The sequence below is a fragment of the Echinops telfairi genome, unplaced genomic scaffold (genome assembly GCF_000313985.2).
Source record: "Echinops telfairi isolate 266 unplaced genomic scaffold, ASM31398v2 ScPeMD7_9;HRSCAF=40, whole genome shotgun sequence".
Lineage (NCBI taxonomy): Eukaryota > Metazoa > Chordata > Mammalia > Afrosoricida > Tenrecidae > Echinops > Echinops telfairi.
This window is the reverse complement of record NW_022103906.1, coordinates 3,947,128-3,969,516: the sequence shown is the minus strand read 5'-3', so window position 1 is coordinate 3,969,516 and position 22,389 is coordinate 3,947,128. Positions and strand designations below refer to the sequence as shown.

The following is a 22,389-nucleotide window of genomic DNA, read 5'->3' as shown; positions in this document are numbered from 1 at the left end:
CTTGTGCAGAGTGGCAAGTGGGATTGAACTTTGACCGTCTGGTGAGCAGTTGAACACTTGCCTAACACCACCGCCAGGGCTCATCCTCATTCACAACTAAATATCTACATAAACTTTCCCACACCTATCAAGGGTACTCTAAATTATGGGCAGCTTGGCTCTGATGAGCAAGATATCTGCTTATAATTTCAGTATTTCTCTCCTGCCAGCCATACGTAAGATAAGTCCTCACCCCCACCCCCGCCAACTTCTCCCAAACAAATGCCTTAGAGATTTTGAACTAATATTGGGTGGAAGCCAAAAAGATTAAGTAGCTAAGTTGGATATTTCAAAAGATTTCTTTGAAGGTTAACAATAAAGTTAAAAAAAGGGACCAAATTAGCAGTAGATAATTTTAAGTCTAATAATTGCTGCTCTTCAGGGGAATGAGGAGCCCTGGTGGGTCGTGGTCATTGGGCTGCTAATAACAGCTGCTTAAGCCCCCAGTGGCTCCACCAGAGAAACGGGAGGCTTTCTGCTCCCATGAAGATTTCCGGCCTCAGTAACCTCATGCAAGGGTTCTACTCTGCTGTCTGGGGTTTCTGAGTTGGAAGTGACTCGGTGGCAGTAGGAAGGTAGGTCAGAGGGGAAATGAGTATTTTATATGGTAACATAATTATCATACCTTAGATTATAAAAATCTAAAGACAGTGAATACCTATGCTTGTCAGACTCTGTATAATTTGTACTTTGTTGCCCCTTAGCAGCCTAAGTCAACTCCTTTAAAGATAATAATTAAATAGATATTTTGGAGGAGGCAAGAGTGTTAATTTTAATCATGATAGTTAAATTATGTAGCTATGTTTCTTTGAAGAAATTCAAAACTTGTCCCTCTTCTTTAATTGTTGACTATAACTTTCTTTCATACATGCTATGCTGTTGGTAATGCTTGAAACTGCAAGCTGAACTTTACTGGTGACAGTTGGCAAATATTAGCAGAAAACAGAATTTTTAAGAATCTTAATTAAAATAGATGGACTGGCAGTTTAGATGTGTTAGTACTTTCTTTGATGTGGAGGAACATTCTATGAAGTTACATTTTTTTCATGCAAATTAAAAAACAAAGGCAATGGTATCAGAGAGCATCGCTGATATGAGAGGCCTGCTGTCAGTTGCCATGGAGTTGATGCTGACTCCTGGGGACCAGGAGCAGAGTAGAGCTGCTTCAGAAGCTGAGCCAAAGCAGAGCACCAGACTGCTTGCTACAGTCTCTCAAGGTGGGCTGGAGGTGCCAATCGTGGTTAACCGTGGAGTTCTTAACGATGTGGGTCACTCAGGAGCTTCTCATAAGAGGCTGAGAAGAAGTCTCCCTTCTATTTTCTTGAAAATATTTGCTCAGATAAAATGCTCAATGTAAAATTGTAAAACAACTTGCAAACAAATTTCAATACCATTTAGTTATTTTGCTAAATGAAACTGGGGAAACACTTTCTTTAAACAGATATAAAAAGGGATACATATGATATGAATGTATAGTTTTCTATATATACAGTACATACATACATATGGGTGTGTGTACATCACTCTCTCACTCATTGGCAGTGGGTCCATTCTGACTCACAGAGACCCTACAGGACTAGAAAACCTGGTGTTTTTTCACATGAACTATTGGTGAACTCCACCAACTGGAAGTCTAACTACAGTGTTCCCTGGACTTCTCTCTGTGTGAATCTGTGCGTCTCCGTTGTTGCTGAGTCTATTCCAATTCAAAAAGATCCTCTCGAGAGCTTCCAAGACTGCTTATATTTAGGTGAGCAGTCTCACCTTCTCTGAGTGGCTTGTCAGTTTGAACCATTAATCTTGTGGTTTTCAGCCCAATGACACACACACACAAACAGACACACACATTGCACCAATATATATATATATATAACATATACGGCAACTAAAACAAAAATGTATTTTATGTCTACATATATATCCATGTATAGAGACATAAAATTAATGTACATATAAAGTTTATACACATAAAAAAGTTTGTACACACAAACATATAATGCCTTTCTTCACTTTTGACTGCCAGGATGATCAGTACCAAGCTTAATGCTACTCACTACCATCGAGTCAAAGCTTACTCAAAGCGACCACCTGTGGTTTTTTCTGAGCCTGTGACTGTTTGCAGGAATAGAAAGCCCAAACTTTCTCCTGCAGAGTTGCCGGTGGTTTTGAACTGTGATCACGAGGATTACAGCCCAGTGCATGACCACTACAGCACCAGGGCTTAATGTTAACTTGTAGTAATTAATCTTAGGTCCATGGTATATTTTTTTCATTCCTAGTTATAAATTTTAATACTTTAATTCTTTATAAAATATTGTCTTAATCTCTTTCCACATAGTCATCTGTCTTATGCCTTTGGTTTGAAGCCACTTCAGATTCTTATTTTAATTAGCCCTTGCAGGGGCAGTGAATTATTTACTGTGGCTCTTGTACTGTAACTCTCATCGAATGAGATTTTCCTGCATGGGCCTGGGTAAGAAACTGGGAGAAGACATGATAGGATTCACCTGTACTTGTTAACATGATTCATTGAATTGCCCTTGTGCTGGGTATAAAATTAGTCCTCTGAGAAGAAGAAGAGGGATCTGATGACTAACAAGAGCCAGGAGTGGAACATCTCTTCTGGAACCTAAACCCCTGCACAGTGAAACTTCTGGATCCAGAAGCGGCTGTGACATCAGAGGAGCAGTTGCAGAACCAGATGTCAGAGCAAGAAACAGAGTGGTGGACTTCTCAACCCACAGCAGGTAAAGCTGAGTGCTTTTGAGTAGGAGGTTTGCTTGTGGAGTACGGTGCCTCTGGGCACTTAATTGGGGGAGCTGTGCTTGAGGAGGTGAAGCTGAGTGCCTTCAGACTGAGGCTTCCTAGATTGGGGTGACTCTGGGCACTTAATTCAAGGAGCTGGGTTTGTTGACCCACGGAGCTTGGGAATGTCTTCGGGCCGAGGCCCACACTTGAGTGGCATGTCCTTGGGCATTCACGGACAGCTTCCCAATATGAAGGAACTCTGTAACATGTCCTGTTGAACAATGGAATCCTGCATATTTCTCATTTGCATTGTAGCCTGTTAACTTCCCTAATAAATCTTAAATTGTTAGCATTTCCTGTGAGTTTGGTGTAGCCATTGGGAGGAATTATGGACCTTAGTAAATATAAAAATAGAGCATTGTTTGAGATAGAGAACAGGCACAAAACAATTCAGTTTTCATCTCATTTTATAAGACTCTGATAGAAACTCTGGTTGCAGAGGTACAACTTCATATCACCCCACTGGAAATATCTATCGTCCTGTGCCTCTTCTCATTGACACGGCAACTCCCCTCACTGGACTCTTGCAGGATTCTGCCTTGACTGAACTTCTAGACTTATGCCTTATAACTGGCTCACCTTCCACAATGGAAAGTATCCCTTATGATAACACTTGTTCTATATTTTACAAAAGTGTAGGAACTCTTTAACCATGAATAAAGAAATGTGAAACTACATAGAGGAGACATTCATCATCTTGGTAAAAGAAGCTGATGTGGTCAGAGGATTCACTTACCATATTCTGTTGGCAAAGCCAATAAAATTGCTGGAATTTCTGGGACATAAGAAGTTGGGCACTTCCAACAGCACTCCTGATTTTACCGAGAACTGTTAAAAAAAAAAAAAGGTCTAAATAGGTCAATTAGAAAACAGAAGCAAAACATCACACATAGGTAATACATTATCATTGGCACAGCCATTATTCTTCTTTATTGATAATTAAAAACGACTTTATTGTGAGAAACATTCCACAACTATTTCTTTAGTCTGTACATTACAAATCATTGGAGACATTCATCGAGGACTGATGTCCATTACAAAGATCTTATTCTTTAGTACTGGTAAAAATTTAGCTTAGAAATATGAGCTATACTAAAGGAAAGTTTCCTTATTTGGGGCATCACGACATTTTTAGTGTCGCTACTAAGATGAGCTTGATGTTACAACAGCATTTGTGAATAAAAGAGTCAGTACTTTCTATTTTTTGTTAATTAGAGAAAATGTTACTGCATTCATTTTTAGTAAAACACCTGATATATGGTATCTCATTGTATTCAATGAAAATACTCAGCAAGATGTGGACAATTAGATAAGAGCAACTGCCATGATAGACGTTTACATAAGACATGATTGAGTAATGGAGAAAGAGGGCTCACAGTAGGATGACAGCAGAACTAAGAAGAGCGGCCAGCTTGCTGCTCTTCAAGTCTTTGGCAGCACTGAGCCCTTGCGCTACCACGTACCCCATGAAACCCTGCCCCTTTGGGAGTCAACACAAGAGCCACGAGTTACAAAAGTACACTGGTGTCATGTTAGACTCTCTAATTGATTTATTGGATCAATTAGTAATGACTATATTGCATTTTAAAATATGCTGAGAGAAAGCATATCACTGGCTCAACGAGGTAGGGAGAGTCAGGTTATATATTATTCCTGAATTGTATGGTTTAATAATTTGGTCAATCAAGAAGTAACTTTAGATTCTGATTTGTTTTTTCCCTGCAAGCTTCCAGATGCTGCTGGTCCATGGACCTCATTTGAGAATCAAGGCCTTCAGAAGTATTCACAAAACCGGAAATGGAGTTCCAGAAATATGAAATAAATTCCTTTAGCTTTCGTTCACAATAGTCATTTCCCCAAACATTCATAATTTTAACAGCTAGTCATAACCCAGTTATTTCTGAGTCTGATTCAGCCTATGTCAGACATAAGCATCAAAACTCAATATGGTGATGGTCCCAACTCTGCCTGCTGAATTCTCCCTTCTCCCCAGGATTTCTTAAGGGAAAGAACCATAAATCTTTGCCAGAAAGGACCTTAATATTCTTCTGAAGAAAAACTACGGGGCTACTGAAAATGATGTTACAGAAAATATATCTATTAATATTAAAAGGTATTTGGATATGTTGTGACATAAAAAGTCAATTATAAAACAGGAATAATTTAAAAAACATATGCATGTGTCACTGTATATTGCACACAATTTCAAGCCAAAGCTAGAAAGACCTGCAGTACTCTCAGGGTTGAAAACCGCACAAACTAATAGTTAACTTGCGACAAGTCAGCATATTCTCCTGTGCAGGATAATGGGCATTGAAAGTTCTACTTTTCATATGCCAATTAAAAAATTCTGTATTCCCTAATTTTTCATTATGAAAAATTGCAAACAAAATTGTAAAAACATCTCTGCTGCCATCACCGCTCCTGTCGTTAAGCGCTGTCGCGTCGACTCTGACTCGTAGTAACTTCTGTGCAACAGAACCAGTCCCTCACAGTTCTTCAATGTTTGAGCCCCGTTCAAGGCCACTGTGCCAATCCATCTCATCAAGGGTCCTCCTCTTTTATGCTGACCGTCCACTTTCCCAAACATGAAGCATGAAATCCTTTTCTAGGGACTGGTCTCTTCTGACAACACAAGCAATGTATGTGAGATGAGGTCTTGCTATCCTGGCTTCTAAGAAGCGTCCCATTGGAAATACTTCAAAGACAGATATTTTTGTTTCTTTGGCAGTCCGCAGGACTTTCCACATTCTTCTTCAGCACCATAATATAAATGCCGTAACTCCTCTTCAGACTTCTTTATTCAATGTCCAAGTTTTGCATGCATATGAGGCAGTTGAAAATACTATGGCTTGGGGCAGGCACACCTAAGTACTCCAACTTGAAAGAGATTTTGTGCAGATTTACCCAATGTCATTTGATCTCTTGACTGCTGCTTTCATGAACATTGACTGAACCCACACAAGACCAATCCTTGACGGCTTCAACATTTTCTCCGTTTATCATGATGTTGCCTACCGGTCCAATAGTGTACGGATTTTTGTTGTCTTTACATTGAGTTTCAATCCATACTGAAGGCTGCAGCCCTTGATCTTCATCAGCAAGTGCTTCGAATTCTCCTCACTGTCAGCAAGCAAGGTCATGTCATCTGCATATGACAGGTTGTTAGTAAGCCTTCCTCCAACGGGATCATCGAGATTCAGCAATTCCTAAGAATAAGAACTAATTCCCTAACATGATCTAATTCTAGATCACATATATGATATTGAATAGTAAAAGAGAAAAAAGTAAGAAAATGGATAAACTGGCTAAAATCCTTGGCAATCTTTAAGTCGTAGAAAGAAGGATGGGTCATCACACTTTGATTCCTGGCCATTGTGTCTAACCATCCATTTCAAGAAGTGCCTGCTGCTTTCCTCCAGGTGGCACTCAGCCAGCTCCCTGGCTTTGGTCTGCATCTGCAGCTGCCCAGGGGGCAGGAGGAGAGGGCTGCAGAGCCAGGAGACAGGAAGGGAACAGAACACAGGGTGGGGTGCTAAAGATAGGGTTCAAGTAGAAACTTTTAAGTGGGTACGGAAAGTAAAAATGATGGGGGGCAGGCAGGGTGGGCACCGGGAGGAAGGCAACATGTAGAAAGTGGAATTTGAGCAGTATCTTTAAAGGGGCCACAGAACTCCATACTTTTTCCTAATCCAAAAGCGAACACATTTTTGAAATCATGGGCTCACTGTTGCTGAAGGCAGGAAGTCTCTCTAGTTTTGAAATGTTTCTTTTTTACTTGTACAGCCCTATAACCTGCGTGATTGATGAAAGCATTTAAAGAGGCTCGTTGTAATCAAGCTGTCACTGCAAAATATATAGGAGATGAATAAATACCCTTCTCTTACCTGACTCTATCCTTCCTCAAATTGTAATTAAAAAGTCAATCAGTTTTATAAAACTTGAAGTTTTAATCCCTGATCTTCATATTCCTTCTGAAATGTAATTCAACTGAAGTATTAATATAAAATGCTTTCATTTGTAATCTTTAGCACAGCACTAATGGATGGGCAATATCTTGGTATTGATTTAATATAGTGGAGAATTGTTATAAAGAGTATAAATTGAATATTGTTATGAAAAGATAATGAATGTCAAAGGGTGTAGCTAATGATGTGATTGCTAATGGCAGGCAAATTTTGCTGTTCAGTCAATGGGAATGATCCTAACTGATACCTGTAATGTAAATAGCTTCCTATAATTGCAAAGAATTTGAAGTGAAAATTCAATTTATTCTTTTCTTCTATACTTCCTTAATTTTGTCACAGTTTGACACATTTCTTTCAAGAGCTGCAGATAAGGACTAATCCTCATCAGAATGCAAATTTACAAAGAACTTGATATAACCCTGGCTTTCAATGCACAAAGAAATTTGATTAACTTAGCTGGCTCCTTTAATTTATTTTTCATGAGTTTTCGATAATTTCCAATTCTATCTAAATTAGCCATGAATTACCAGGACAACATTTACGCTATTCTTTTGTTCAGAAAAGGAAAGTGGGTTTGTGTAGAATTTACAGGTAGTTTGAAAGGGTCATTTGACTAGTTATTGTCTCTCTGATCGCGTGGGATCCCTCTCTGACTAGTTTAGTGAAGTAGGCAGGGGAAATCATTGCTTTCACAAGCCTCCTCTTTTTCAAGATTTCAAGTCTAATCTTATTCATATTTACCAAGCATACGTTCATCATTAAACTCCAATTTCCTATTGCCATTTAGATTTTGGGAAGTGTTAAGACCTCTCTATAAAAGCATTAGACATGTAACAACAAGAAAGCGGTTCACTGGCTGTGTTCCATCAGCCTGATCCAGAGCACCTGGACGTAATCCTTGGTTTGTGTCTTTAAAAGAAGTCTGTGCATTGGATGCTTCATTAAGCTGCACAAACACATCCACGCCGATGGCTGGTAGCAGGCAAGGTGAACAAAGCAAACTTGTTTTGCAAAGAATGATCATCATTCTTTCTGAAGCTTAAATTAGTATTCTACTATATTGACCCAACACATCTTTGGCAAATTTTAGAGGAAGATATTTGATTTTGATCCCTGCCCTTCATTCATTCACTCAGTCACTCCCTCCCTACCATCTAGTCGATGCTGATTCATCGGGAACCTGTAGGACAGGGTAGATGAGTTTCTGAGACTTTAACTCTTTATGGGAGTAGAAAGTCCCATCTCGCTTTCTTGGAGTGGATGGTGGTTTCAAACTGCTGATCTTCTGGTTAGTAGGCCAACGTGTAGCCATTGTGCCACCAGGTTTCCTTAATTTTTTCCTATATTGGCGCATATTTTATCATTCTGAGTGCAAGGGGTTAATGGTTTCGGCTGTTAACCACAAGATAGGTTGTTTGAATCCACCTAGGGGAACCTTGTAAGAAAGCTTCATGATGAACTTTGGAAAAAAACACAACAGCCATGGAAAACCCAGTGTTTACACATTACGTGTACAGACAAACACCTGGGATCACCATCCATTGGAGTTGACTCAGCAACAACTGGTTTCCTGATTTTTAGCTATTTGTCATCTGCTTCTCCTTGTGTGATGCCCATAGCAGCTAAAGACATGCCTCTCATCATTTTTTCACGCCTTACACTATCCATTGTCTCCCTTCACCCACTTTTCTGTTGTCCATCCCCCAGGGAGGGGGTTATATGTAGATCATCGTGATCGGTTCCCCCTTTCCACCCCACTTTCCCCTTTCCTTCCTGGTATTGCTACTTTCATTATTGGTCTTAAAAAGTTTATCTGTACTGGATTCCCTGGGTTTCCAGCTCTGATCTGTATCAGAGTACGTCCTCTGGTCTAGTTGGATCATGGTCCCAATTCTACCTAACAAGTTCATTGTACTTTCAAATTTTTCCTCTAACACTAGAATTCAAATACACCAGTTTGTCTGCCGTATTCCTTATTCACTGTCTCGTTTTCACATGCATAATAAGGTGATTGAAGATACCATGGCTTGGGCCAGAGCATCTTGATCTTCAACATGACACCTCTGCTCTTGAACACCTTCAATTGGCTTTTTGTAGCAGATTTTCCCAATGTAATATGTTGTTTGATTTCATGACTGCTGCTTCCACAAGCATTGATTGTGGATCCGAGCCAGATGAAATCCTTGTGAACTTCAATCTTTTCTGTGTTTGTCAGGATATTGTCTCTTGGTTCAGTTGTGAGAATTTGCTTGTTTTTGCATTGGATTCTAATCTATAATGAAGGCTGTAGTCTTTGATTTTCATCAATAAGCACTTCAGGTCTTCAGTTTCAGCAAGGAAAGTTGCAACATTTGCATAGTGCAGTTTGGTAAAGGGGCTTCCCCTAATCCTCATGCTACATTTCACTTCATGTAGTCCAGATTTTTGGATTATTTACTCAGCATACAGATTGAATGAGTATGGTGAGTGGATACTTTCCAGATTTTAATCCTTGCAATTTCCCCTTATTCCATTTGAATAACTATCTCTTGATTTATATACAGGTTCCTCGTGAACATAATGAAGTGTTACGGAATTCCCATTCTTTGAAATGTCAGCCATAGTTTGTTAGGATTCACACAGTTGAATGCCTTGCATAGTTAATAAAACACAAGTAAATGTTTTTCTGGTAGTCTCTGCTTTCAGTCAACTCAGTCTTTCATCAACAGTTGCTATTTCTTATTCCACATTCTCTTCTGAATCTGGCTTGAATTTTGGCCAGTCTCTGTTTCATGTACTGCTGTAACCACTTTTGAATTATCTTTAGCTAACTTTTGCGTGTGTATGATCTTAATGATATCATTAGATAACTTTCGTGATTTGCTGAATTACCTTTCTTCCAATCAGTTGGCCAGATACTTGTGTTCCAAATTTCTTAACGTAAATAGGTGAGTGCTTTCAGGATCATATCCTTTGTTGAAGTATCTCAGATGGAATTCTGTCAATTCTTGGGGGCTTGGTTTGCCGACGCCTTCAGTGCAGCTTGAACTCTTCCTTTGATAGTATGAGTTCTTGATCATATGCTACCTCCTGAAATGGATGAAAATAAATCAATATTTTTGGTGCAGTGACTCTGTGTATTCCTTTCATCTCACTTTGATGCTCCCTGCATCATTCAAGATTTTGCCCATGGAATCATGCAATACTTCAATTCAAGACTTGAATCTTTTCTTCAGTTCTTTTACCTTGAATTATGCTGAGCATGTTCTTCTCTTTGGATTTTCTAACTCCAGGACTTTGCACCTTTTGTTAAAAGTTTAACTTTGTCTTTTAAAGTTACTTTTTAAAATTTCTATCCAACTTTTAGTTCATTATTTTTTCCATTCAATTTAGTTATGCAACTACATTCGAGCAAGTTTCAGAGTCTCTGGTGATCAATTTTGATCTTTTCTCCCTGCCTCCTGCTTTTTAAATGACTTTTTTCTTTCTTCATTAATGACATTCTTGATGTTACTCTACAACTCCTCAGGTTTTCAGCCATTAGTGTTCAATGTGTCAGATCTCCATGTGATGGTCTAAATTCAAGCGTGATATACTCAAAGTTACTTTTGGCTCTCATGGACTTGTTTTAATTTTCTTCAGCTTCAACTTGAACTTGCATATAAGCAATTGCTGCTATGGTTCATAGTTCGCCTCTGACCTTGTTTTGCCTGATGAAGTTGAGCTTCTCCATCATCTCCTCCCATAGGTGTGTAGTCAGTATAATTCCTGTGTATTCCATCTGGCAAAGTACATGTGTATAGTTGCCATTTACGTTGTTGAAAAAAATATAATGTATAAGCCATTGGTCTGGCAAAATTCTGCCATAGGATCTCCAGCTTTATTTCTATCACCAATACCATATTTCCCAACTCCTGATCTTTCTTCTCTTCCTAACATTTTCATTCTAATCAAGATTAAATATCACTGTACATTAATTACATGTTTGATCAATTTCAGATGAAGTTGGTACAATTCTTCAATTTCTTCATCATTGGCCTTAGTGGTTGGTGCATGTGGTTGAATAGTAGTTGAAATAACTGGTCCTTCTTGTAGGCAGATAGATAGTATATCACTATCACAGGCAACATTGTACTTTAAGATGGATCTTGAAGTGTCCTTTTTGATGATGAACATGACACCATTTCTCTTGAATTTGTCAATACTGGCATAGTAAACAACACAATTGCCTGATTCAGAATGGCCAATACCAGTTCATTTCAGCTCACTAAGGGCTAGGGTATCAATCTTTAGGCATTTTATCTTCTTCTGAAAAAAATTTCCCCCCATTTTCCTAGATTTGTATATTCATTCATATTCATACATTCTGTGTTCCAAATACTAATGGGTGTTTAAAGCTGTTAAATCTAATTTTGAGCTGTGGCTTATCATCAAAGGAAGGTGCAGAAAGCTTTGCTTCATTCACATGTCATGAAGGTCAACTCTCCTTTGAGCTTGCAGCTCTACCTCAGCAATATTTTGAGTACCTTCCAACCCGAGGGGCTCATCTTCTGGCACTGTATCATAGAATGGTCCACTGGTCATAAAGTTTTCAATCCACTCATTAGTGGACTGGTTGCTTCTTTCTTTACTATCTTAATCTGAAGCCTCTGCTGACGCCTGTCCACCATGGGTGACCCTGTCATTATTTGAAGTCATGGTGGCCCAGCTTCCAGCAGCACAGCAACAGGTAAGTCCGGCCAGTATGAGAAAATGACAGATAAGAGGTGGCTGTATCTCTTCTTAAAACGTGAGTTAGAATTGGCAGTTAGCTTACCTTTAAACAATTATGAGGGAAATATTTGAATTTGGTTAATATTGTGCTATTTTATGTGTAAAGCCTTCAGATGGTATACATACTAAGTCTTTTGTCATCTTCTTTTCAAAGAAAGATAATACATATTTGGTCGACATAAAACAAATTAAGGAAATCACAGTAGGTATTGTAGCTACATAATTTCATGTCAACTTGAAGATACATAAAAGTAGAGGGGTAAGTGTAATTTTTTTCTTACACATATATGTGTCTCTGGATTTGTTTCTCTAGTCAACCTGGCCTAACACATCATGGTACCTGGGGAGTGGAGTGGCACAGAGACAAATCATGCTTGTCTGCCTCATGATAGTGCTTCTTCTTTGGCTAACTGGAGGTCAGCTATGGCCGTGCTGTTTACTGGGTTGTTTTCTTGAAAGGACATGGGAGGTGAAACTTTTGATTCGTAGAAGTTATCTTTGGTTATGCCTGCCTGAATGGTCACAATGAAGGTGATAAATATAAAATTTGAGCTCAGAGGGCAAAATCACCCCCTTGAACTTTTCTGAGGCCATGCTACTTCATCAAAATGTCTGACCAAAAGCCAGGCCCTGGCTTGATGCAGCCAGAGACCTAAGGCCATATTGCATATGAATGGGATCATATAGATAAGATAGGATTGAATTTGACTGTTAAGAATGCATTTAGGATCTAGTTCTACTAGAATTATATTAGTCTTTTCTACCTATTGCTATTGATATAATATGTGATAGAAATGACTACCAGGAAGTAGGAAAATAGTAAATTTGTAAGCCCCCTGCCTTCAGCATAAATGGGATCTGTTAGATGGGTCAGTTGAAAATGCTTGAAAAGAAGCCTTAGAAATGGTAAGTTCCTTGAATGCTCAGGGCATTTGCACTTAAGACTTTTTAAAAGAGTTGTTGGCAGACTGAAGAAAAAAAAAGCAATTTGGAAAAATTTGGAATCATGAAGTAACTCTCCTCTCTATAACTGGGTGTTAAATGGACTCTGTGTGCAGTCTGAAGTGCTTGCTGGGTAACCTCCTGGGTGCACTTGTTGAGTGGAAGCGGGAGAAAAACAGCAATAGAGAGATGAGTTGAGTCTGGCCAGTGGCACTCATGGTGCACAGAGACTAGAGGAGAAGACTGGTCTGAAGTTTAACGAGGCAGAACCTGAGCCTATGACATGACCTAGCCCAGGGGCCTAGGGTTGTGGAGAATTTGTGAGGGAGCCCATGGTTGAAAGGTGAGGTGGCCAATGGAAACCCTGGTGAGGCTAATGAGGCAGCCCACAATGAGTTGCCCAGAACTCCAGCAGATGAAGAGATTTTTCAGGCTGTGAACTGGTGCATATTGCCACTGATTTTATGGATGGCCTGTCCTGATTTGACTGTGCTTATGGACTCACAAGGTTAGAACTCAAAAGTTCCAATTAGAATGAAGATTCTTCACATCAAAGAACACGTTTGTCTCTGCAGAGCACTGGGTTGAGATGAATAGGCAGTATAGAAATTGGATACCCAAAATGGCTTATAAGCTTTCATGGGTGGGGGTATATTTTGATAAGATTATGGTGTAAGTGTTCACATAACTGCAATTGTTAGGCATAGAATACATTTGTTTTCTTCACTTATAGAAGTGTCAAGTTGACAATTGGTAGTCTGTGGTAGTTATTGGCATATACTTTCAAGGCAAATTGAAGGTAAATAAAAGTGTAGGGGTGGAGTCTAGCCAATCAGTCGGGTCACAGCCTGATGGTGCCTCCTTGTGGACATGGCCTTCTCATAAGAAGGGACCTGGGAACCTCCTTCTCTCTCTCTGCCTTCCTGCTGGCGGACCCTGGTTTCAGCCAGAGACCCGGAGATGGGTCCACCGCTATTGGATCCACAAGATTTTGCACCCACCAGTCAGTGATCTTCCTGCATTCTGCATCATGATATGTGACTGTGTGAGTCTGAAAAGGGACTAATGGACTAGTATCAGACTTATGGACTTGAGTTGGACTGGGCTGGGATGTTTATAATTACCACTTGATGTAAAGCTCTTTACATCTGTGAGTATTTCTGGCTTTGTTTCTCTAGTGAACCCAGTCTAACACAACTGCTAATGCACCCATTTTCTGGCCACCCTATTGAAGGAAAAACAAGTTCATTTTAATGCTGAAAGTATTTTTTCTATGAATTTTTTCTTTTGAATTCAAAATGAAAATGTGTTTATTTCTGCTTTAGAATTGACACAAAAGTGTTAAACAACACAATTATATTTAGTGATTAAATAGAAACTTAAAAAGGACAAAGCTAAAATTTCTTTTGCTGTTATATATAGAAGGGGATCCATCTCCAGGTCCTGTAGCTGAGGGCAACCAAATGATTCTGTGGTTTTCAGATGCTATGTTTCATGAAAGTGTTCTTACAAAAATCATACTCACTGCTATTGAGTTGCTTCTGACTCGTAGTGACCCTGGAGGGAAGGGCAGAACTGCCACTGTGGGTTTCCAAGATGGTAACCCAGTAAAGGAGTAGAAAACCTTGGCTTTCACCCAAGGAGCAGCTGCTGGTTTCAAACTACTGACCTTGCAATTTTCAGTCCAATGCATAACCACTTGGAAATGTAAATATTCCTGTTTATTAATACCAGGCACTCTGCATGGAAAACAATGAGGCCTCTGTTCTTGTAAAGGCTTTCGTCCTGGGTGACCCGCAGGGGCAGTTCTGTTCTGCCCTGTAGGGGCATTATGAGTCAGAATTGATATGAACCAGTGCGTTTTTGTTGTTGTTGGTTTTGTGCCATGCACTGGTGGATAATAAAATGAATCAATATGATCTCAATATTCAAGGAGCCTAAATCCTCACATGACAACAGCGTTCAACTTTGAGAAAGCACATTAATTGGCTTTTCCTTTGAGGAATAAGTGGCCTCAATGTGAACAGGGAATACCATTTCCATATAACTGTTTGGGCCGGTCCGAACTAGGCAGCCCTGTTGGGACTAAGCTGAAGCAGGTCAGGGCCCTGCACGTGCTTCCCTGCACATCCCAAAGGTCAGCAGCAGAGGGCGCCAGATTCAACCGCCAGATAAGATAACCAGTCAAACCAGATAGTCTGGATTCCATGAAAGCCTCAAGGAGTCAACAATTCTTGAGTTTCCAGGCCCCATATGCTAATTTCCATAATTGCCATACATTCCTCATCACCCCTATAAAAACCCTCACCCCCAGCTGCTGAGCACGACTTCCCTGACCTGTTGGCCTAGGTCACGGAACCTTGTCCAGGAGCTCCTCACCCCTCCCCACCCCCCTAATAAAGCTATTTCTGTTTCTGCTCTCCCTTCTCCTGTCAGTTGTGTCTTGTCTTCCTCCTTGTTCCTCAGTTTCCCCTTTATAATAACTTTGGCACATCATCCCACATGCTTTGAATTATATCTAGATTACACAATGTAAATGCCAACATATAGACCCTCTTGGTCTTTGAAGGATTGCCTAGGTCCTTTCACAGTTTCCCCTCCCTCCAATACTTTCTCTCAGTGGTTGGTTGAGTCCTCAGATAAGGAACCTGTGGAAACAGAGAGGCAGCTGTTTTGCCTCTGGACTTATCTGTGACCCAACTGCATCTTCTAGCTATGGTAGGACCAGGATAAAGTAGATGGCTAGGGGTAAAGATGTAAGATGTTCCAAAGCAGCAGAAGAAAGTAGTAAACAATTCAATTAAAAGACAGGTTGGAAGCATATAAGGGAGAAATTTCTGGCAAAATGACATTTTGATTTACTACTTGTGAGAGTATATCAAAAAAGCACAATCTTTTATGTCTGCCAGGCAGCTCTGATTTTGAGAACTTATTCCATGGCTATGTTTTATGAGATTCATGGCAACATATTCACTTCTCTATGTCTCTGTTTCCTGGTTCTTCTGTTTGTTTTTAATGGTGACAATAGCTGTCTCTTACATGATGGTGAGCATCAAGTAAGGTGCATAAAGCACTTAGCATAGGTCCCGGCATATAGTAAGTGTTCAAGAAGTGATAACTTAAAGGTATCATTCTCTTCTTTAAGAAAAATGCTCATTCTTGATAAAATAGTGACTAAATTAAAAGTACAAGTGAAATATAAGGCAAGTATTGCTCTATGTCACAACTAATGTCTTGGTTTCCCATACATAGAATGGGAAATAAAAACATTTACAGTATATAAATTAAATGGTTTAAATTAAAATGATTATAGTTGCTTAATGGGGCTAGATCGATAGGCAGTGGGTGTTCTATTGACTCCTGTCAATCATATGTAAGACAGAATGAAGCCTTGCCTAGTCCTGTGTCATTTCGTAGTACCTGGTGCAGACGTACTAACCGACAAACATGAGGTTAAATGAAACTGTTGCTGAGGGCTTCAGTTTATACACAACTGGTTTGTCACAAACAAAACATGGGTAAGTATCTGTTGGGGTACCATGGACGGCTGCAGACAAGTTCTCTTGGCAATACACTTGTCTTCGTGTTACTGAACCTAAAAATAATCCACTGCCATTGAGATGGTTCCAACTCATAGAGACCCTGTGAATTAGTGTTGAACTGCTCCTGTAGGTTTCCACGATTCTTTATAAAGGTTTCCTTTTAAAAATGCAATAAAAGTGGCTTTCAGGGGGATCTGCTACATTCAGTGTAGGGAGGTCAGCTAGGAGGTGATGGGGACTGATTTGGGGACTACGAAAGGGTAATGTTGATAAGAGTTTTGTGAAAGGGGCTGATTAAGAAGAAATTCTGAGACTGTGGAAAACTGCCTTGGAGATTAAAAAGGCCAGGAGAGTGGTGCCAAGGAATTATTTTTCCTGTCAAAACAACACACCTGCTTATTTTCCAAGGTAGCAAGGGCTGTTCTATTCGAATTTTATTGGGAATATTACCCCATCTGCCCTATAGGCCTTATCATGTCTGTTCAGACTTCTTGGTGTCCCTAAAAATCAAAGAGCATTGAAAAGGAACACAGTTTGAGTCAGTCAAGGATACCCAAACGTCTGTCTTGGTTTGGTGCCGACCGCAGAGAGTAGAATTCTTAGTGGAAGGCTGAGGTGGAAGCACTGCCTTCAGTTGTGGAAGGAAGACATGTGGGGGAACAACAGCTTCAATTTGCCATAATTTTACTGCATAAAGGTTGCTATGAGTGTGCAGCAATGTTTTTGAAACATGACCTCTTTCTGAATCCCCCCCTTCTCCTCATCCAGTCTTGTAACATTTACCAAGATCAAAAGGGACACGCAGCCAACTCTAAGCTGCCCGCTTATCATCTAAGAAAATGGAGCTGGCATATTGAACTCTGAGAGAGCAGAATCTTAGGTCATTCACTTTTTCTGTGTTTTTGCTCCGTGAAAGAGATCATAAATCCATGTTACAATTGAAATGACTGTGCCAGGCTGAAATGAGTATTGACAAGTAGAGAAATGCTGCAGAAAATGAGTGATTTTTAAACTATTAGAATTATGAACAATTACTCCATAAAATGTACCCTAAATGGATGATAAATTTAAAGAAACATTGTATGAACAATTTGAATACTGTTCCTCTGCCATTATCAGTCATGTGCAGAAACGACACCGCAGGTGTTACCATGGTTTCCCAGGGTAACACTCCCCCTCTGTGCTAACCATCTAATCCCACCGATGGAAATGAAGGCTGGGGCTCCAGAGTGAGAGAGCCAGAGACAACAAGCATTAGTCACTTGGAGGCATTTGTTCCCGTTCTTCAGAGGCTAATGGCGTAAGTCAGAATGGCTAAACCTTCTAACCCCAAAGGATTTTCTCTGACTTCGTGGATCCCAAGGCCAGTGTCCTGTAAGTCACAGTCAATATCATTTCATTGCCACACTTCCATTTCTGGTGTTATTGGCAGACTCCATTAGAGCAGTCATCTAGACATTCAGTGCCAGTGCTAAATTCCCAAGGACATGGGCTATCCTTTCAAACGTTGGAAAGCATATGCCTGGTGCTATCGTGAGCTACACCTTGAACTATAAACAATGAGGTCAATGGTTTGACCTCCAGTGACTCCCCAGGAGAAAGATGTGGTTGCCTACTCCTGTAAAGATGTAAAGATTTAAAGTATCAGAAACCCAAAGGCCTATTTCTATTTCATCCCGTAAGGGATTACGGGATTGTGGTTTCTTCATAAAGAGAGGCAGCATCTTTTACTCTTCAATTTCCTTCCATTTACCTGAAGAAATGTAACATCAGAATTTTTCAGAAACCATTTTCTTATTCTTTATAAATAGCTGTACATAAATTGTGCATAAATACACTTACTTTTTTCTTATTTATAAAGTAAATTATTTTATAAATTTTGAGACAGAATCATTATGAGACAGAATCAACATCATAGAGAAAGCCAAAAAAAAAATTTAAGAAGAGTATGATTTTTCAAGTCAAGACATTCTGTAACACCATTATTCAGTTTTATTTTGGAAATGACAAATGCTAGTCCTAAATATTTTTCAATTATATTCTTGTGTGGTAGGCATTTTGTGCCAGCATGGTGACTGAAAGAAGATGTGGCAGCATTTAGCTTGTCAATCAGGTGGCAGCCTGATGAACTTCCCTTTGAGGCGTGACCAGGATACATAGCTCTCTGGAGGCTGGTCTCTCTCTGTCATCTCTGTCTCTCTCTCTGTTGCTCTCCTTTCACTTTCCTGCTTGCTGGCCACCCTGAGAGCCTCGGGAACCCTACCATATTTTCCATGGACCTCAGGTCCACACGACTGTGCACCCATAGGGCTGTGATCTTCCTGCACTCTGATCACTGCATGTGCTTTGTCAGGACTAGTATCAGACCTAGGGACTTGAGTTGGACTGGGCTAGGATTTTGTTTTAAATATATAATTGCCTCTTGATATATAGCTTTTTCTTAAATACATATGAGTGTCACTGGATTTGTTTCTCTAGTCAGTGGGGCCTATCATATTCTTGGTTTTCTCAGTATATAAATAAAGACAATTTATAAAATAATGTACTTTATAAATAAGAAAATAAAGGATGCTGTCTCTCTTTATAATGCGAAACAGAGGTGTATCTGAACCATAAAGTACTTCTGACAGATCTGAACCTTAAAGTTGTATGGCCGGATCAATACCAGGCCAGCTTCTAGCAGCAAGTGACCTTGAATCTTCCCACCTGTGCGGAGCTGACCAGAGCTAGCTGAAACAACTAGCAGCGAGTGACCTTGAATCTCCCCCACACACCTGCGAGCTGACCAGAGCTGGCTAATGGCCCCGCTTTATTCTCGACCCGCCGCTATGCACCCGGCAAGGCCCGTTTGGCTCAGTGCCCGCACCTGGCATGGCCCGTTTGGCTCAATGCCTACTTTGTTCTTGGCCCTCCGCTCTGCACCCGGCACAAATACACCCGGAACCAGGAAGACATCTTATATTCCAGAAACCCGGACATACCTGTATCGCTCAATCCCTGACTACTTTACCGTATATGGAGTCAAGACAGCCCAGTCACATGTTCCCTGGCCATATTAGCACCACCCCTGTAGCTTGGGGCCCGACTCCCTCGGCCTGGACACTGGACCGTGGGACTTCGCCCAGGCTGGGTTTTTCTCCCCAATAAAGCCTGTTTGTTCTAATTCGACTGATTTGGTTTCTGGTGCCTCTCGACTACCTTACAAAGTACTTGAAGGACTTCTTGGCCAGAGAAATTAGGTATGTGCCCATTTACTACAGTAATCAGACAATGGATAGTTCCTGATTGGCGTTATATACCTAAGTGGTTAATTTCTGATTTATCATCTTTTTTTTTTTGTCCAAAGTAACTTTTTATGCATATAGAATGGTAAAATTCTAGAAAACAATAAAAACTCATGACATGGAAAAACAACAACATCAACAAAATTTATGACATGAAGTTATTGCCAGAATTCTAGAGAATTGGCCTGTGAAATACGAGATAAACTCTATCACCAGGGAAACTGTCAGGACAGTTTATTTCATATTCAGTTTATCCACCCCCCCCCACCCTCCACCTCAAAGACCTCCCTTCAATACTTTCGTGATTGCTTTTTCACTCATTTATTTGTATGTTTACTTAGAATTGAGTAGGATGTCAGAAAACATGTTTACTTTTATTTACTCAAGTAGTTAAAAGGAAATTTTTCCTATTACTATTCACTTTTTTTAAGGGAAAAATACAAGCATCTTAAAGAAAAGAGGGGGAAAATCTGTGTTCTTACTTTCTTCTGAGAGATCATTTTCCTCTGCTTCCCTTTCCATCTCTTTACACCAGCCTTCCATTCTCTTCGTCTCTGTGTGCAGAAGTTTCAAAAACCATGACCCATCCCTGCGACATGGAGACATTCTTCCAGTTTCTACGGTCTCAACAGATGGCTCCAGCCAAGGGTCAGGAGGGGGGAGGTTCGAAGCATCAACTTGGGTCCTATAGTCTTCTCTATAGCTGAAGAGTCCCTGGGTCCGTACAGTCCTTACCACCCCATGCTGGGTCGGAGTGCTCGGTTCCGAGTGGCGCTGGAAGGATGAGCCAAACTGGAGCCCTTTGTCCTCCATGGTGATGCGTCCTGGGAAGCCCTCTAGTTCCAAGTCGGCTTGCACAGCCGCAGTCACACTATTGGAACGTTTGAAACGGCCGTGCCTGGGAGAGGAGGGAAAGACAACAGAGGCACACTGTCTGAGATGATTTTAACTGTGCGACAAAAGCTCACATATGCCTTGTAAAGAGGAAGCCTAAACCACAATTTAAGAACTGAAGAAACAAAAAATAATGGCTTGTAGCTATATAATATGCTTTGTATTTCATTCTTGAAAGGATGCTTTAACCTTTCTCTACCTAGGTCTCAATGTCTAAATGGTAGTAATTTAGGATTTACTATTTTATTGAATTAAAACCAGGGCGATAAAATGGGAGTTCCTGTATTAAACTACTGTCTTCAAATGGTTAGCCTTTTTTTCAGCAAGGCACTTCAAGTTTATTCAATTTCCTTTATACTGTGTACATACGACCTATCTGTATGGCAATGCCTTATGTTGCCTTTTTAGTGCAAATAATATCCAAGCCATACTGAGTCTTAGTGGTTATTCATATCACATTCCAGGATATGAGTTTCTTCTCCTAGCTTGGTAACTTAATACCATCCTCTTAACTTCTATGCAATGTGTGGCTGCTAGTCGGCACCCAGTTGGCTCGACTCAAAGTGGTAAATAACGGATTGGAACACTGCCGGGTCCTGCGCTGTTCTAGCATTGTCGCTGTGTCTGAGCCCATTATTGGCAGTCACTCTGTCAATCCAGCTCATTGAGGGTTAAAATAATGAACCCAAATTGTCTTTAGCAAGTTAAAAAAATTCTCATTGTTATGTATTTGAAAATAGCCTATTTTCACATAGCCAATTCCTGAAATGATTGGCAGGAAACCAGAGTCTATATAATTGGACACCAGATATGGCTGGTGTGAGCAGAGAGGATGGTGTATGTGTGTGTGTCTGTGTGTGTGTGTGTGTGAGTGTGTGTGCGTGTACAGTCCATGTTTGTTGTAGTTAAAAATTCTGGCTTCTCACCAACTGAATCCACAGATGGCAAACAACTGGGCGGACAGCTGGGTAATGAATTTGCCACTTCCTTCCTTTGCTGGAGGCAAAGGGCTGACAGGAGGGAACCACTGCTCAGGAGGGAGGGCAGCTAGCCCAGTTTCCCAGGTGCAAAAGATGCCCAGCTTCTGAGAAGTCTATGTGGAGGATTTGTCAGGGCCATTAACTTGTGGCCAAATTTCGTTGCAATGAAGAGGTCTAAAACCTTCCACTGTGATGAATACTACTAGCCCTTTACCTAAGAGATGCTAATTGAAGTTCAAGATAATAATGCTCTCATTAAAATTAGTTTTTGACAGACTTTATAATATATACTCTGTTCTTTAAAATATAAAATAAAATGAGTATACCATCCTTGTTGCAAAAATAACAACTTGAATGGACGTCTTTCTATACTTTATATTTGAAAAAAATATCCTGGTATGACGAAGGCCTTGAACGTCTCTTTTTTCCCTTCTTCCTTTTAATATTATCAGGTGGGAAAACATACATTACTCTAAACCCATTCTTCTTCTTTGGATCAAAAACTGACTTTCAGAGCTGTCAGCTACTCTGCTTTCAGAAGTGGTAAATTGCTTTAGAAAGAATGTATTCCCTTGCCTCTTGGGAAAACAAGACATAGGTGAATGTTAATTCATACTTGAACGGTTAAAATTGAAAAGCATAAATATATGCCCATGTTTCTACAAATGGCATGACTGAGCGATGGTGAGGTCTTTAACAAATAGCTCTCACTTGGGAAACATCGTATACTGTGAAGAGGGTGAGTTACCGCTTTCCATCTTCTACTTGCACGCCCACCGAGTGATATTCCCGTAGGCCTCGGCTCTCGGTGTCCGAGTCTGTAGCTGTTTCCACCTAATTCAACACAAAACAGCTTATTGTAGAACTGAAATGTAGGACCTGGGCAAGGGATTATCTTTTTTTTTTTCTTGTTCATTGGCTGTAATTAATTATGCATTTGTTTAATTAATGCTGAGATGCACTTGACCCATTAAAATCACAAAGAAAGGGAAATGCAATTTATATTTGTGTAATTATGTTGCCACTGCGCTTCACCCAGTTTTACATAACTACTTGAACTCAACACAGCACTTCTGCCTTTTAAATTTATGCAAATAAAGTTATTTAGTTCAGCTCAGGCAAAAAAGAGTCTTTGTTGGACTACAATACGATCAGACGTAAAAGCTCTTATCACACCCTA

At 40.1% G+C, this 22,389-nt stretch overlaps 1 protein-coding gene across 2 annotated transcripts in view; it reads right to left on the bottom strand.

Annotated features, from left to right (window-relative positions):
* The window catches only part of DLGAP2 (DLG associated protein 2), a 589,152-nt gene that overhangs the window by 8,275 nt on the left and 558,488 nt on the right, over positions 1-22,389 (bottom strand). For both annotated transcript variants that reach the window (XM_004707654.3, XM_045286735.1), the window contains 3 exons: positions 21,958-22,043; positions 19,818-20,233; positions 3,584-3,675 (listed from right to left, as the gene is read on the bottom strand). In XM_004707654.3, coding sequence (XP_004707711.1) covers positions 3,584-3,675; positions 19,818-20,233; positions 21,958-22,043 — 594 coding nt within the window. The remainder of the gene's footprint in view (positions 1-3,583; positions 3,676-19,817; positions 20,234-21,957; positions 22,044-22,389) is intronic.